Source organism: Neoarius graeffei, chromosome 12 (assembly GCF_027579695.1).
Source record: "Neoarius graeffei isolate fNeoGra1 chromosome 12, fNeoGra1.pri, whole genome shotgun sequence".
NCBI classification, from domain to species: Eukaryota; Metazoa; Chordata; class Actinopteri; order Siluriformes; family Ariidae; genus Neoarius; species Neoarius graeffei.
In genome coordinates, this window is record NC_083580.1 from 27,425,597 (window position 1) to 27,439,419 (window position 13,823).

General features: G+C 40.7%; 1 protein-coding gene across 1 annotated transcript in view; it reads left to right on the top strand.

Moving 5' to 3' along the window:
* Positions 1 to 13,823, top strand: part of LOC132895313 (cyclin-dependent kinase 9) — a 62,828-nt gene that overhangs the window by 12,938 nt on the left and 36,067 nt on the right. The window contains exon 3 of the mRNA XM_060935734.1: positions 5,675 to 5,756. Coding sequence (XP_060791717.1) covers positions 5,675 to 5,756 — 82 coding nt within the window. The remainder of the gene's footprint in view (positions 1 to 5,674; positions 5,757 to 13,823) is intronic.

The following is a 13,823-nucleotide window of genomic DNA, read 5'->3' on the forward strand; positions in this document are numbered from 1 at the left end:
CAAACAGATCCTGGCTAACCAACCAGACATAGTGGTGGTGGACAAAGAGCAGAAGAGGGTGGTGGTGATAGATGTGGCGATCCCAGCTGACGCCAACATCAAGAAGAAGGAACATGAGAAACTTGAGAAGTATCAAGGGTTGAAAGAGCAGCTGGAACGGATGTGGAAGGTCAAGGGTTGCGTGGTCCCCGTGGTAGTGGGGGCACTTGGGGCAGTAACCCCTAAACTGGGAGAGTGGCTCCAGCAAATCCCAGGAACAACATCTGAAGCCTCAGTCCAGAAGAGTGCAGTACTAGGAACATCGAAGATACTGCGCAGAACCCTCAAACTCCCAGGCCTCTGGTAGAGGACCCGAGCTTGAGGATGACATGGATACCCCCCCCCCCCCCCCCGCCAGGGGGTGAGAAGGAGATTTTTTTTTTTTTAATACACACGCGTGTGTGTGTGTGTGTGTGTGTGTGTGTGTGTGTGTGTATATACAGTGGGGCAAAAAAGTATTTAGTCAGCCACCAATTGTGCAAGTTCTCCCACTTAAAAAGATGAGAGAGGCCTGTAATTTTCATCATAGGTACACTTCAACTATGAGAGACAGAATGGGGGGAAAGAATCCAGGAAATCACATTGTAGGATTTTTAATGAATTAATTGGTAAATTCCTTGGTAAAATAAGTATTTGGTCACCTACAAGCAAGCAAGATTTCTGGCTCTCATAGACCTGTAACTTCTTCTTTAAGAGGCTCCTCTGTCCTCCACTCATTACCTGTATTAATGGCACCTGTTTGAACTCGTTATCAGTATAAAAGACACCTGTCCACAACCTCAAACAGTCACACTCCAAACTCCACTATGGCCAAGACCAAAGAGCTATCAAAGGACACCAGAAACAAAATTGTAGACCTGCACCAAGCTGGGAAGACTGAATCTGCAATAGGTAAGCAGCTTGGTGTGAAGAAATCAACTGTGGGAGCAGTTATTAGAAAATGGAAGACATACAAGACCACTGATAATCTCCCTCGATCTGGGGCTCCATGCAAGATCTCACCCTGTGGGGTCAAAATGATCACAAGAACGGTGAGCAAAAATCCCAGAACCACACGGGGGGACCTAGTGAATGACCTGCAGAGAGCTGGGACCAAAGTAACAAAGGCTACCATCAGTAACACACTACGCCGCCAGGGACTCAAATTAGAGCTGTGCAATATATCGTATTTTTATCGCGATATCGATATTGGTGTCAAACGATATCAAAATTCATAATATCGATATGAAACGATTTTTTGTCATTTGTCGAAAGGGACGTGCACAATATTTCTACAATGGCAATAAAACAACAATAACATTGACGTGACAGTAAGGTAAAACGAACCCTTCTGTCCCCTAAGGCACACCGTAGCCTTGCATACGTCATCCATTCTACTCCCGCGATATCTCCGCAACAGTAAAAAATCAATTCTTCTGTTTTCATACGTGTCGGGTGATTTGATTTGTTAATATGTTGTTTGATTTGCTTGCTAATAGTTATAATAATACAATTAACATATATTTACGTCATATTTTTGGATGTGGGACTGGGTAATGTAAAAATGGCATCTACGGAAGAAAACAAGCACAACAATATTAGCACATATCCAGCTTGCTAGCTGTGTTAGATGTGTTAAACCGTGTGGAATAATTGCGAGTCGTCCTGTGGTCAAGGCAGCGTTTTAAGGTAAGGCAATCTGGTTATTAATGTTGCCCGCCGCGGCATGTTTACTTGGGTTCATTTGATTTTGACTTGTGCATCTGCAGCTCGCATCATGCTTTGAAGTAGGTTCTGCTAAGGACGGGTTTATTGCGCGATGTAGACGGACTCAGATGTAATTACATTGTTTTTAAAATTCCGTGCGCTTAAAACGGTGTCCCCCTGCTAATCATGTAGCCCTAATCATGTGTTGCTTTTACTTTTCTTAATGGCGAGTGAAATATCTCTGCAAATGGTATTTCAATGCTGACATGCCAAAAAGGTAGCGGAGTCCACATTTGGAAGATGAAGGAAGAGAAGCCTGATGCTTGAAAATAGATCGCTTAATCCACAACGCATATCTGTATTTGAGACATAACCTGCAACTAGTGGGGATGTTTTGGAATGACTGTGCATAGGGTGTTTTTGGCCACAGAACACTAACCCACAGTAGTAGGAGGACTACTGGGTTCGTGGATTTTGTCTGTTGACTGAGCGAAGCATGGTGTTTGCCTTGTGCCATTTCACGTAGCATCTAGCCGCAGTGCCACCTACACTTTCAGGGAATGTTTACATGCCGCTGAGCTATTTTCATGTATGTTAATTCTTAAGGACTTGTCTCTATATTGTGCGTGTTCACACACGGACTGGCCATCGGGAGTAGCGGGAGTTTTGCCGGTGGTTCAGTGTGGGCCGGCGGAGAAAAAAACAAAACAGTTGCGCGCTGGCCTTTAATATGATAAGCAATGTTAACAGTTTCTTAAAGAAACTGTTAACATTGCTTATCATATTAAAGGCCAGTGCGCAACTTTTTTTTTTTTTTTTTTTCTCCGCCGGCCCACAAACTCCCGCTACTCCCAATGGCCAGTCCGTGTGTGTGTGCGTGTTTTAATGTTGGTGTCTTAACAACACACAAGCTTACGTTGTTGTGTGTGTGTGTGTGTGTGTGTGAGAGAGAGATTTTATCCTTGGCTGGCTACGAGCCAGTGCGGACGTTACGCAGTAATCACTGGTAATACCAGCGCTGGCTCCAAACTCTGTGATCGGAAATGTTGAGTGAGGAGAACGTGAGCCTTGTGCAGGCTATAGGACCTATGCAAAGTACGCGCTTGCACAGTAAATAGTTTAAGTAAAAGGCGTTTCAGGGTACAACGGGAAGGGTTGACAGGTAGCCTATGAGGCCTGTACTATAAAAATGTGGCCCGGTGCCTCAGGTGTTGATGATCAGGGCTTTAAAAAAAGGTGTATAAATATCGTTTTAAAAATCGCGATATCGATATTTACTGAAAAAATCGTGATATTGATTTTTTCCAATATCGAGCAGCCCTAACTCAAATCCTGCAGTGCCAGACGTGTCCCCCTGCTTAAGCCAGTACATGTCCAGGCCCATCTGAAGTTTGCTAGAGAGCATTTGGATGATCCAGAAGAGGATTGGGAGAATGTCATATGGTCAGATGAAACCAAAATAGAACTTTTTAGTAAAAACTCAACTTGTCATGTTTAGAGGAGAAAGAATGCTGAGTTGCATCCAAAGAACACCATACCTACTGTGAAGCATGGGGGTGGAAACATCATGCTTTGGGGCTGTTTTTCTGCAAAGGGACCAGGACGACTGATCCATGTAAAGGAAAGAATGAATGGGGCCATGTATCGTGAGATTTTGAGTGAAAACCTCCTTCCATCAGCAAGGGCATTGAAGATGAAACGTGGCTGGGTCTTTCAGCATGAAAATGATCCCAAACACACTGCCCGGGCAACAAAGGAGTGGCTTCGTAAGAAGCATTTCAAGGTCCTGGAGTGGCCTAGCCAGTCTCCAGATCTCAACCCCATAGAAAATCTTTGGAGGGAGTTGAAAGTCCATGTTGCCCAGCGACTGCCCCAAAACATCACTGCTCTAGAGGAGATCTGCATGGAGGAATGGGCCAAAATACCAGCAACAGTGTGTGAAAACCTTGTGAAGACTTACAGAAAACGTTTGACCTCTGTCATTGCCAACAAAGGGTATATAACAAAGTATTGAGATGAACTTTTGTTATTGACCAAATACTTATTTTCCACCATAATTTGCAAATAAATTCTTTAAAAATCAGACTATGATTTTCTGGATTTTTTTTTCTCATTTTGTCTCTCATAGTTGAAGTGTACCTATGATGAAAATTACAGGCCTTTCTCATCTTTTTAAGTGGGAGAACTTGCACAATTGGTGACTGACTAAATACTTTTTTGCCCCACTGTATATATATAATATATATCAGTGCTTAATTTGTGAAGTGGGAGGTCCCGGAACGCAGGAGGTGGGTCCGGCGACTCAAAAAAAAAAGGTGGGGGGTGGTTTACTATAACTTTACGCACACACGCCTATTGTGTGTGTAATAAAATAAAATCAGACATTATGATCTTAGAAAACGCTTTACAGTTACAGACAGTAATATGTCGTGATATTATGTTATAAAAATATTTTTTATTAGGCTATATATTAAATTATATATTGAATTTATCTTCTAAAATAACAGACTGTACTCGTATCACAACTGGTTTATTTCACCATTGGAGATCAGATCACACAAGACATGAGTTAAATGACTCATTTTAAGGATTTAAGTAGGGTATTTAAAAGCAATGCCAGCGGGACTTCGTGGCTCAGGTGGATAAGGCGCCATACCATAAATCCGGGGACCCGGGTTTGATTCTGACCTGCGGTCTTTTTCCGAGCCCTCCCTGTTTTTCTCCTGCTCATTTCCTGTCTACGCTGTCCTATCCAATAAAGGTGGAAAAAGCCCAAAAAAGAGAATTTAAAAGCAGTGCCAGCAAACATAAGTGCAATCAATTCAAGTAATAGTTAAGAAATAAAGGGTTTACAAAACAAGTTGGAGAATTAATTTTAAAAATTTTAGTAAGCTTTCTTTTTTTTTTTTTTTTTTTTTTTGCCATTTTTTCCACAGCGCAAGCTAACAGCTACAAAAAACCCGGTGTTCTATTGAGCGGAAGTATACACCCCATGTCCCTCCCTCTTCCCCTTTCGCATAGATTTTGTGGATGTCATAGGAGAGAAATCAGCAACAGATCAAAATCCAAACCGAACACTAAACAAATTTTATTTACTTATTTAATTTGTTTGATTTTTTTTTCCCTTTGTGATGGTCACAGAGGTGATCTGATCCATTTAAATAGTTGCCGGAACACCGAATGAAATGAAAATAGCTGCCGGATCCGACAACGGAGGTTACGGATCTTGTTCCAGCTCAAATTAAGCCCTGGTTGCTGTCCTCGTCGTCGTTCTTCTTGTGAACACGGAACTGATAACTTTGTTTATACTCTTGAATAGCTCTTCTTCATGACGACAACCGGAAGTGTACCAACACGATGGGGCGTGTAGCGCCACCTGTGGCTCGGGTGCACAATGTACCTCGCACAATAGCTCGATTTCCTTGTGTGCGTGTAGGATTGGATTTCTCTGGCACCCCTGCTGGGACCCTTAGCTCGATTACTGACAGTAGCTTGATTTGGATGTGCATGTAAACGCACTGAATGACTGAGAGGGTCATCCCTTTGGCCTTCACCTGGACAACCTGCTGTCGTAGGGTTTCAGTCACTTAAGAACGACTTGCCATCTTGCAGAGTAACTAGGAAGGCTGCCAGATAAATGGGGCTTGTCAAATAATTAAGGAAATTGTCACAATGTGCCAGGTTAACACCAATAACTGGGAGGTATCTGGAAGTGTTCTCTCACTTTGATCAGACTTGTTCAAATTTCTCATTTAAGGTTGTTAGGTTATGGTCCAGAATATACTTAAGTTATGAAATATACTCAAAAACCTGTCCTTCTATTCCTGTTAGGATAACTTAAAATATGTATAAGCAGCGACTTTAAAACTTGGCAAATTATAGGTGGTTCTCCAATTTTGATCTCCACTGTATTTGTAATTGTTTCTCACATTGTCTCTCCTTTCTGTAGGGAGGTGTTCAAGGCCAAACACAGACAGACTGGCAAGAAAGTAGCGCTGAAGAAAGTGCTTATGGAGAACGAGAAAGAGGGGGTAAGTCTCAGAGGGGGAGCTTTGACTTCATCCTGAATTGCTTGTTCTGTCAGACTTTCTCCCTGCCTTCCAGTGCTGTCGTTAATATAGCCTTGCTGGTTTCCATTCACAAGATGCATCACTTATCTGTATCTGTTTTTATTTTTGTGGGAAAAAGAAACTGCAGCAGTCAGTTATGTCTTAAGTTCTGCTCTTGGTCATTATATAGAGACTGCTTTATTATTCTTATTTGCCCCTGATTTTCTTGCAAATTTAGTCATGGCCATTTCCCTTTTATTTATTTTATCTATTTATCTTTGCACAGTTAAAATTACATAAATAAAGATAACAAAATAATATCAAGTGCAGGGAGAGGCAAAAAAACCCGAATGGGCTTATTTAAAAGCCTCCACCTATACATGGTAGCCACGGGGTCTTAAGAGTCTTAGTCTTAAATTTAATATTCTAAAATTAAGGCCTTAAAAAGTCTTAAATTGCTTTGCCCAAGTCTTAATTTTTTAAACAAGGGTCTTAAATTTACTCATATTATTCTACAATGTGAAAATGTGGGTTTTGCATAACATCAGTGAATTTCTTGGAGTATGCGCAAAGAAGGAAACAATATTGATACATTTTCGCGCCAGCGCTATTGTCGGAGTCCGTGGTACAGGGATGAGAATTTTCCGTGGATCCGTGGAATTCCGAGCTTTTCCCGCTGAAAATGTCATTTTTGTGAAACGTGTAAATCTGTTGAGAATTTCGGGTGTGTGTGTGTATGGTTAACGATCTGTGGTCACCTTATAACGCAGACATCCCGAGTCTCCTGGAAGTTCCGGGAGCCTCCCGCATATTGATAGCGGCTCCCTGATGCCTGCAAGTTGGAGAATATCTCCCGGAATCTAGAGCAAGCGAGCAAGAGCGTGCACGCGAAACATGGTCTACCTCGCGCATCTTAGAATGTGCTCGTATGACGGAGCGCGAGAGAGACACTGCATGTGTGCCTGTTCATGTAGCACATGCTAGACAAAGAGCATCCTGATTGGGTTACTCAGCAAAATAAGCCAATCAGCTTTCAGTGTGGGCGGGCTTTTATCCCTTTTCTTGAGGACCGACGTTTTCAGTTGAGTCAGTGCAGCCTACAGGATCGGCATGGCAGAGAGCGCGCGTGCGCCAAAAAACGAAAATACAAAACCCACTTCAGCTCAGATTACACAAAAGAATCTCCCTGTCTAATAAGGGTCAACAATAATTACAGTTTTGCGCGATGTACTGTTTGCAACAGTGGTTTCAGCATTGCCCATGGTGGCTTAAATGATTTGTAAAGGACATGTTGAGGTGAGGAGTGTCATTTCATGTGCATTATATTTAGGTCTACAACAGGCTGGCATGAAAAGACCAAACTTACTGAAGATTTCAGTAAAGTAACAATGTATGAATATACATCATATATATCAGCGCTCGAAACTAACGGTGTCCTGACGTCCCGGGGACCATAAAAAATGTCATGGGGACACAAAATTATCATATCTGGGACAATCCCGGGACAATGGAAAAAAAATAGATCTAGAAAAAAAGTTCTACATGGGGGAAATTGTGAGAGTGATGCAGTGTGCGTAGCAGTCACAATTGCAGGGCCTGAGCTGCACTCTGTGAATGAATGATTTGCGTTGAGGCGACAAGCCTATGTCTCTCTGAGAGGGAGCAGCGCGCTGTGTGTGTGAGAGCAAGCAGCCCCTCCCCCACCCGCTTGCTGCGCTGAGAGACACAGAAAGGGCAGTAATTGCTCAGAGCGCTCCCTCCAAACAACGGGGATTTACGCGAAAACGGAAGGAGATGGTCACAAAATTCTTTCACATTGAGTGCCACAAGGCTCTCCTGAACACGATGTAATTTTTTTTGTCTGTACTGTAAAAATTGAGGTCACTAGAGCGAGTTACAAACGAGTTTTTGCATGAGAAGCCTGAAAGTGAGGAGAGGACGGGCGCTCAGCCCCATAGACTGCCATTATAAACGTGGCTGCGCTGTGACTGCAAAATCAGAAAAGTCACTGTAAATAATGTAAATGATTTCTATGACTAAAGGTTACAATAAAAAAAACTTGCATTACATTGCTTTGTTTGCACTTATATGATATGACACTTTTATCCAAAGTGACTTTACAGTTTTTTACAGTGTTACAGTCCCTGTAGCAATGTTGGGGTAGGTGCCTTGCTCAAGGGCATTTCATCCATTGATGGTATGGCTGATGGCTTTCAAAACATCTCTGAATGGGGCAACAGGTATATTGCATAAAAATGGATAACAGTAATGGTGAAAATGATAAGTTGGCCTTATATATGCCAACAGACATTCAAGGTATAAGTAGATGAAATGAACATAAAAGGGGTCTTATTTTCAACTAGAGTGTACTGCAGATGTAGTGAGTTGAAACATTTTCTGAATGAGCTAGTTGGCCCCGTTAAATAAATGGGTATCTATTCATACAGTGAGATGGCCAAAGTTTAATAAACTGAAAATGCAATAACTGTAATTTTGAAGTAGATGATGTATAGGACATGTCACTTGTGTTTTGTGACTTATTGTAAAAATGATATAAAGGGTTCAAAATCGCATAGTTACAAATATAATAGTAACGTCATATGATAATATTAACCACTGGTTATTTCAGAGAGGAAAAAAATGGGGACACTATTGCTTCCATTCGGGACAATACAACACAGAATTCGGGACCACTGGGGGACACAAAGAAAAAGTTAATTTCGAGCCCTGGTCCCGACATCCCGGGGACCATAAAAAATGTCATCGGGATACACAATTATCATATCTGGGACAATCCTGGGACAATGGAAAAAAAAATAGATCTAGAAAAAAAGTTCTACATGGGGGAAATTGTGAGAGTGATGCAGTGCGCGTAGCAGTCACAATTGCAGGGCCTGAGCTGCACTCTGTGAATGATTTGCCTTGAAAGCCTGTGTCTCTCTTGCCCCTTTTCCACCAAAGCAGTTCCAGGGCTGGTTTGGGGCCAGTGCTTAGTTTGGAACCGGGTTTTCTGTTTCCACTGACAAAGAACTGGCTCTGGGGCCAGAAAAACCGGTTCCAGGCTAGCACCAACTCTCTGCTGGGCCAGAGGAAAGAACCGCTTACATCAGCGGGGGGGGGCAGAGTTGTTAAGACCAACAACAATAACAAGCCCGCGAAAGATAGCCTTTTTTAAGTGGTGAGAAGCTGCAGCTGTACAAACGCGAAGTCATCCATTATTATTGTTGTTGTTGCTGCTGCTGCTTCTTTCATGTTGTTTTTGCTTTGATATTCGTGCCAAGGTTTAAGCAAACGTAGCGATGTAACTGACATATACAGTGACGTAATGACGTATACAGCAACGTAATGACGTGGCACCGCGAGCGATGAAACAGCAAACTGGTTCTCAGCTGGCTCGCAAGTTGAACGAGTTGTGAACCAGCACCAGCGCTGGTTCCGAACCAGCCCTGGAACTGATTTGGTGGAAAAGGGGTATCTGAGAGGGAGCAGCCCGTCCCTTCTGTGTGTGTGAGAGCAAGCAGCCCCTCCCCCACCCGCGCACTGTGCTGAGAGACACAGAAAGGGCAGTTATTGCTCAGAGTGCACCCTCCAAACAACGGGGATTTACACGAAAACGGAAGGAGATATTCACAAAATTCTTTCACATTGAGTGCCACAAGGCTGTCCTGAACACGTTGATGTAATTTTTTTTTTTTGTCTGTAGTGTAAAAATTGAGGTCACTAGAGCGAGTTAAAAACGAGTTTTTGCATGAGAAGCCTGAAAGTGAGGAGAGGACAGGCGCTCAGCCCCATAGACTGCCATTATAAACGTGGCTGCGCTGTGACTGTAAAATCAGAAAAGTCACTGTAAATGATTTCTATGACAGTTACAATAAAAAAAAAACTTGCATTACATTGCTTTGTTTGCACTTATGATATGATACTTTTATCCAAAGTGACTTTACAGTTTTTTACAGTGTTACAGTCCCTGTAGCAATGTTGGGGTAGGTGCCTTGCTTAAGGGCATTTCATCCATTGATGGTATGGCTGATGGCTTTCAAAACATCTCTGAATGGGGCAACAGGTATATTACATAAAAATGGATAACGGTAATGGTGAAAATATGTTGGCCTTATATATGCCAACAGATATTCAAGGTACAAGTAGATGAAATGAACATAAAAGGGGTCTTATTTTCAACTAAAGTGTACTGCAGATGTAGTGAGTTGAAACATTTTCTGAATGAGCTAGTTGGCCCTTTTAAATAAATGGGTATCTATTCATACAGTGAGATGGCCAAAGTTTAATAAACTGAAAATGCAATAACTGTAATTTTGAAGTAGATGATGTATAGGACGTGTCACTTGTGTTTTGTGACTTATTGTAAAAATGATATAAAGGGTTCAAAATCGTATAGTTACAAATATAATAGTAACTTCATATGATAATATTAACCACTGGTTATTTCAGAGAGGAAAAAAATGGGGACACTGTTGCTTCCATTCGGGACAATACAACACAGAATTCGGGACCACTGGGGGACACAAAGAAAAAGTTAATTTCGAGCCCTGATATATATCACATGTATATCAAATACACGTCATATATAAGTGTGTATCTTTTATAAATGGGGTTAGCTTAACTAATGTAGCATGTTGGGGAGAATCATAGTATCATCTACCGTATTTTTCGGACTATAAGTCGCACTTTTTTTTCATGGTTCGGCTGGCCATGTGAGTTATACACCGGTGCGGTATGTGTGTGTATATATATAAAATTAATTTTTTTCACGGCGGAATAACTGGAGCTGATGCTGAGTCTGACGACAGCCACGCAGAAGAAGAGGAAATGGCGCTTCGTCTGCCGCTGGAGTTGGCAGAGTTGTTCAGAAGCGACACCGAGGATGAGGAATTCAATGGATTTGCTTATTTGGAGTGAAATCGTCAGCTTGATAAACTTGATTGACCTGTGTTTTATTATTAATGATAAGCCTATAGTTATTTAAGTAAGTTATGTAATGATTTTAGGCAGTGCTTAATTTGTGAAGTGGGAGGTCCCGGAATGCAGGAGGTGGGTGGGTCCGGCGAATCAAAAAAAAAAAAGGCGGGGGGTGGTTTACTATATCTTTACGCACACGCGCTTATTGTGTGTGTAAAAATATATATATATATATATATCAGACATTATGATCTTGGAAAACGCTTAAGTGACGAACAGTTACAGACAGTAATATGTTGTGATATTATGTTAGAAAATATTATTTTTTATTAGGCTATATATTAAATTGTATATTGAATTTATCTTCTAAAATAAGACTGTACTCATATCACAACCGGTTTATTTCACCATTGGAGATCAGATCACACAAGACATGAGTTAAATGACTCATTTTAAGCATTTAAAAGCAGTGCCACTCATTTAAAAGCAGTGCCAGCGGGACTTCGTGGCTCAGGTGGATAAGGCGCCATACCATAAATCCGGGGACCCGGGTTCAATTCCGACCTGCGGTCATTTTCTGAGCCCTCCCTGTTTTTCTCCTGCTCATTAAAAGCAGTGCCAGCAAACATAAGTGCAATCAGTTCAAGTAATAGTTAAGAAATAAAGGGTTTACAAAACAAGTTGGAGAATTAATTTTAAAAATTTTAGTAAGCTTTCTTGGTTTTTTTTGCCATTTTTTTCCACAGCGTAAGCTAACGGCTACAAAAAACCCGGTGTTCTATTGAGCGGAAGTATACACCCCATGTCCCCCCCCTCGCATAGATTTTGTGGATGTCATAGGAGAGAAATCAACAACAGATATCAAAATCAAAACCGAACACTAAAATTTTTATTTACTTATTTAATTTGGGTTTTTTTCCCCCTTTGTGATGGTCACGGAGGTGATCTGATCCATTTAAATAGCTGCCGGAACACCGAATGAAATGAAAATAGCTGCCGGATCCAACAACGGAGGTTCCGGATCTTGTTCCGTCATGTTCCGGCTCAAATTAAGCCCTGATTTTAGGCCTATAGGCTATTGAATAACTTGATGTTGCGGTACATATTCAGCCAGTTTTTCTCTGGGCTATTATAAATTTTGTTTTGCATTTTTAAAAATAACTCTCCTTCCAAGATGAACTTTATTCTTCGTCTCTGATGTTATGGTGTTAATGGTCCGAATAACGTTTCATGTTTTTATCTGATATGACGTTAACTGGCAGGCGCACTTTCTGCCTGTTTTTTTTTTTTTTTTTTTTCTCTGAGCGGTGGTTTTTTTTTTGTTTTTTTTTTTTGTTTTTTTTTCCCCCCACTAGACGGTTGTTTTTACTACCATACCTGTCTTTGGAGATGATATACCTATAGCCTACTTGACCTCCGATTTGATGAAATAAAATTCGACAAAAATGAAGAATGACACTCCTCGATGATGACTACAGCTTTAATAACAAAGATGAAAGAGCCATGGGGCGATAATAAGCCCTACCGGTAAAAATATTCTAAAAGCAAACTGATTAATGCATCAGTAATAGGCTACTAATATTAGTTATAATAATAATATAGGCTATTAGTAATAACGATAGTGATGGTATTAAAGATAGTAGTAGATATTTAAAATAATCAGACTAGGCTACTTAGAGGGCAAAGGGCGCGTTATCACTGCTCAGCTGTTCATTTATTAAATAAACAATGCAGTCGCGCAGTAACCACGTGCCGCTTATCAGATAGAATCACAGATTTTATGGATAGAATAACCCTTCAAAAAAAGTGCGACTTATAGTCCGGTGCGATGTATATATGTTTTTTTTCGTCTTCATAATGCATTTTTTGGCTGATGTGACTTTAAACTCCGGAGCGACGTATAGTCCGGAAAATACGGTATATTTCTGATAAAATTTTAGGTATGATACTGTGTATAACTCTCCTACTTATTGCTCATTTCATAGGGGGACGGGGGGGGGGAATTGCTGGTGTGTGCCGCGCGGCAGCGTCTGCCCAAATTTTTTAGACCGAGATGAACTTTAGTTTTTGATTTTAAAAAAATTTCCAATATGTAATGCCAATTGTACATGCCTGTTCTTTAATTCAAAATCACCATCTTGATCTTCAGATTGACCATATGGTATCTGTATTACATTACACAGCATCCTGTCCAGATAAAACCTAGTTAGTACACACAACAGTTGAAAGGGAAGTGATGTTGAATGTTGCCTGCTTAATATTGCAAGACCTCCTGCTACCATGATAACATCAGAAGAAAGCTGAAGAGAATTATATGATAGAACTTTTTTCTGGTTTGCACTTCATTTTAAAGGATTAGAGTATTCAAAGACATGAATAGCAAAAATGCAGAAATATAATACTGTAGAGCTCATTTATATTAAAAGGTGCATTGATTTTTTTTTTTTTTTTTTTTTTTTTTTGAAATCATCAAATGTGAATTGATTTAAAAACAAGTCTCTTGTCCCATATTAATCATTTTCACCTGGTAGTCCACCAAGAAGGGGAATTTATTTCCAAATAAATTGCAACATTTTGCTGATAAAATTAATGGTTTTGGGGTAAAAAAAAAAATAGCCAAAAATCATTAGCTCCCGCCCCCTGGGCCCCCACCGGGGCTCTGCCAGGGAAATCGATAAATCAAACGGGATAAAGAACTGTTTCCGATGGGCATGGCTCAATAGTAGTGTTACCATGCAGATAGGAACACAAACTGTGACAACGTGCCTGACGGAACATATCCGAAAAGTGGACGTGCCGGGAAAGGTTCTGTGTATTCTGTGCTCAGATATGATCAATTATGGAAACGGGAGCTAGAAACATCTAGGAGCACATCAAAACAAAAAAGCACAAAGGTACATTTTTACTTAAATTGTCAAAGGGTCAGGAGGAATCTAATATATCGTTACGGTTACCTGCATTATCGTTCACGATATATATGTTATCTTAAAGTTTATAAACGTTTTAAACCATCATTGAATTTCTGAAAACATTCATTCATATACAACCCCGATTCCCAAAAAGTTGGGACAAAGTACAAATTGTAAATAAAAACGGAATGCAATGATGTGGAAGTTTCAAAATTCCATATTT